Source organism: Apis dorsata, unplaced genomic scaffold, assembly GCF_000469605.1.
Source record: "Apis dorsata unplaced genomic scaffold, Apis dorsata 1.3 scaffold_53, whole genome shotgun sequence".
In the NCBI taxonomy this organism is placed as follows: domain Eukaryota; kingdom Metazoa; phylum Arthropoda; class Insecta; order Hymenoptera; family Apidae; genus Apis; species Apis dorsata.
The window spans coordinates 281097-284275 of NW_006263354.1; the positions used below are offsets into that span (position 1 = coordinate 281097).

General features: G+C 42.7%; 1 protein-coding gene across 2 annotated transcripts in view; it reads left to right on the forward strand.

Annotated features, from left to right (window-relative positions):
• The window catches only part of LOC102674111 (5-hydroxytryptamine receptor-like), a 45566-nt gene that overhangs the window by 13507 nt on the left and 28880 nt on the right, over positions 1-3179 (forward strand). For both annotated transcript variants that reach the window (XM_006609388.2, XM_006609389.2), the window contains exon 2: positions 1268-1475. In XM_006609388.2, the coding sequence (XP_006609451.2) occupies positions 1268-1475 (208 nt within the window). The remainder of the gene's footprint in view (positions 1-1267; positions 1476-3179) is intronic.

A 3179-nucleotide genomic window follows, 5' to 3' on the forward strand; every position in this document is an offset into this window, starting at 1 on the left:
TCAGGGCATAGGAAAACTCATCATGATACGCATGTTCGCGTCATCTGCAGCGAATGTCTTGTCAAGCAAGAGTAGTTGGTCGATGAACAATCGCGGAGGGGAAAAAGAAAAAATAAAAAAAAGGAAAACGAGAGGCTTTTTTCGTTTCAACGTGAAAACACGAACCGACCTTCCCTCGGAAACGAAATCGGCGTTAAATTTCTTTCGACAAATGGCCGCGAAAATGGCCGAATCTTGATCGATGCTCTTTTTCTTCCACCCTCTCTCTCTTTCTCTTACACTCTTATCCGCTTTACTTTTTTAACGGTCTCTGGGAGGAGCGGAAATTTCTCGACACGATTCGACACGATTCATCCCTCCCCCTTCCATCCTTGATTCATTCTGTTTTGCCCTCTATGCAGTGCCATCGACGTCACTTTAATTCGCGACACGACGCGTTGGTATTTTTCCGCGTGCGGCCGACCGACTACAAAATGGACGTAGGACGTCTGATGAAGTATTTAAAAGTGTGATCGCACGAGAATCCATCTGTGAACGATAATTCACGGAACGTTAATTCGATTTCGGGCGACAATTGAATCTAGACAGAGGAAGCCAGGGATCGTTCACAAGCTCGAGTTGATGAAACGTGTCTATCGAAAAATTAAATATAGCGCGCGTGATCTCGACAAGCAATTTATGATGCTTGTTCATCGCGGACGAGCCTCTTTCTCTCTCTTTCTCTCTTTCTGCTTTTTTTGCCCTTTAATTTCCCTCCCCTCCTTCTCTCTCTCTCTCTCCTATATTTATAATCGAACCGAGAGTGCACCGGTTGGAGTCATCAATTCCAATAATTGTCGATCGATTACTCCAATTTCATCGGTTTTCGCGTGCCACGTTGAAAGTGGATACCTCTCGTTCATCTCCTTCTCGACCCCTTGTCCCCCTTCCCAAAGACAACTCGACGAAAAATATATAGTCCCCGTTGGACGGGGCAAACAGATTCTCCTTTCCATTTATTCTCACACACAAATTGGATACACGATAAATTGACATTTTTTTTAACTTTTTATATTGCAGGCTCGCTCGAATTAAGAAGGAAGGGGGGCGATTGATCGAGGGTGACGATACACGATCGTCCTCGAGATGGATCCCGGGCAAAGTTACGGAAGGCGAGGTTACGGGATAACGCTTTCGACCACGCTTTCGTTATTATTAAGATATCAATAACGAATTAATCATCGTACGGACCGCGTAGTGTCCGCCTCTTTGGACATTGATATCTGCTGGACCATGCCACGTTTCTCGAAGAGATGATAATCGACAGACATTGACAGTGCCTGCCTGCCTCCATAGAGAATACATTACGTCGCGCGTAATGGAGGAACACGTGAACCAGACGAGGAACTCGACCTCGGACGGGTTGGTTTTCACGGATGCCTCGATCATTCTCAGAACATTGGTGCTGGGTCTCTTGATACTCGTCACCGTTGTCGGTAAGTTCTAGCCTCTCTCTTCAACTTGAACGCTCGAACAAAACGCTCGACAGGTTGTTAAAACGAACTTACGGGCAAAGTTTTATTTGTTTCCCGAACAACTTGTACTGGAAAAAATTATCGAGTATGAAATGAGATTCGAAACACGTTTTCTCGATATATATTAAAAAATAAAAAGAACGGTCAACGATAGTTCTCAAAACTTTCTTTCTAAAATCGTTTCGTCCGGAACAAGAAAAAACAAGAAAGGTATCGCGATAAAAGAACGATCTAAAATGACAAAAGGGAGAATGGTAGAAGCATAAATCGCAGAGATCCCAAGCGTCGTAACACACGAGACAAAGACACGACGGGTTAGGGAAAAAATTTACGAATCTAGATCTTGAAATATTTATAACAAGATTCGTCGATAATTCAACGCTCTCCTTCTGTGGAAAGATCGCGACCTTCCACCGAAGGTGTGAACGTTTCTCTCGATTCCGTGCGGAGTAATTGCTTTCGGATATATCCTCCCGAGGGGGATGGATCTGTGGAAGTTGGTTGTCCCGATTGATTCGAGGCCTTCGAAACGAGGTTGTTCGATACCCTCGAAACGAAATGGACGTGGTAAGGCGACTTGGTCGTTTTCGTTTCTCGGACTGGACCTACGCGTGTCCTTCGATCGATCGATCGATCGTTCTCGTTCTCGATTATTATGCGCGTATCAGCAGCCCCCACGCATACGATCTTCCCTTTCAAAGTCGGTTTGACGAAAGTCGGTGTCGTTGCGCAATTTCGCGGATAGTGCACAATTGTGAAACGCGCAGGCACAATGGAAGATTAATCCAAACCTGACACGTTTCCACACCGCTCAATGTATTATCGGGGGTGATGACGAGGGTGGGACGAGCGTGACGCCTTGGAGCGAGGATTTACGAGGAGGAAGGTGAAGGGATTTGGAAAGTTGGGGAGGAATATCCGGGAATATCCGCGGGTGAAACGAGTTGGAAGAGTTATCAGGTGGTTAATGGTTCGATTGGAATTTCATGAGGCCTTCGTCGAACGCGATGTTTGACATTATCCGCGAAAAATATCTAAGTCTATTATTTTTCTTCTTCGATCTGGATGTGTATTTTCTCTTTCGTCGGTGGTTTGCAGGGGTGTATCTTCGTGTATCGTGAATTTTAATGCGAACATTACTGTGGGATGTTTATATATCGGCGAAATAAAGAATTAGATTTTAATAGGTGAAAATAGATGCAAAAAGAAGAGAATTAAGATTAATAGATCTTCTTATTAACTGGTGGATTATGCATTTATACGTTATTTGTTACATCGGGTTCTATTTTCGCTTCGGCTAAAGTGAATTTCCGTTAATTTATAATTCGATAAATTAACTTTACATGACATTTTTGCTGTTTGTTTGGCATGTAAAATCGATCCAAAAACGTTTCATTATATTTTCCGTTTATTAATCACCGCGATTATATTCACGTATGCGAGTCAAAGGCAATTTGCATTTCAATAGCTTATTAAACTTGCAAAAAAATGCAAAGTGTAACAAGATAATTATGCAGAAACGATATCTTTGAAATGTGTTTATTACAGAATTCAATTATCGAGTATCGATCTGTTGTCGTTCGTTCGTTCGCTCTTCTCGTTTCTTATCGAGAGGAACAATTCACGCGTTTCGCCTTTTCTTTTTTTTTTTTTTTTTTTTTTTTT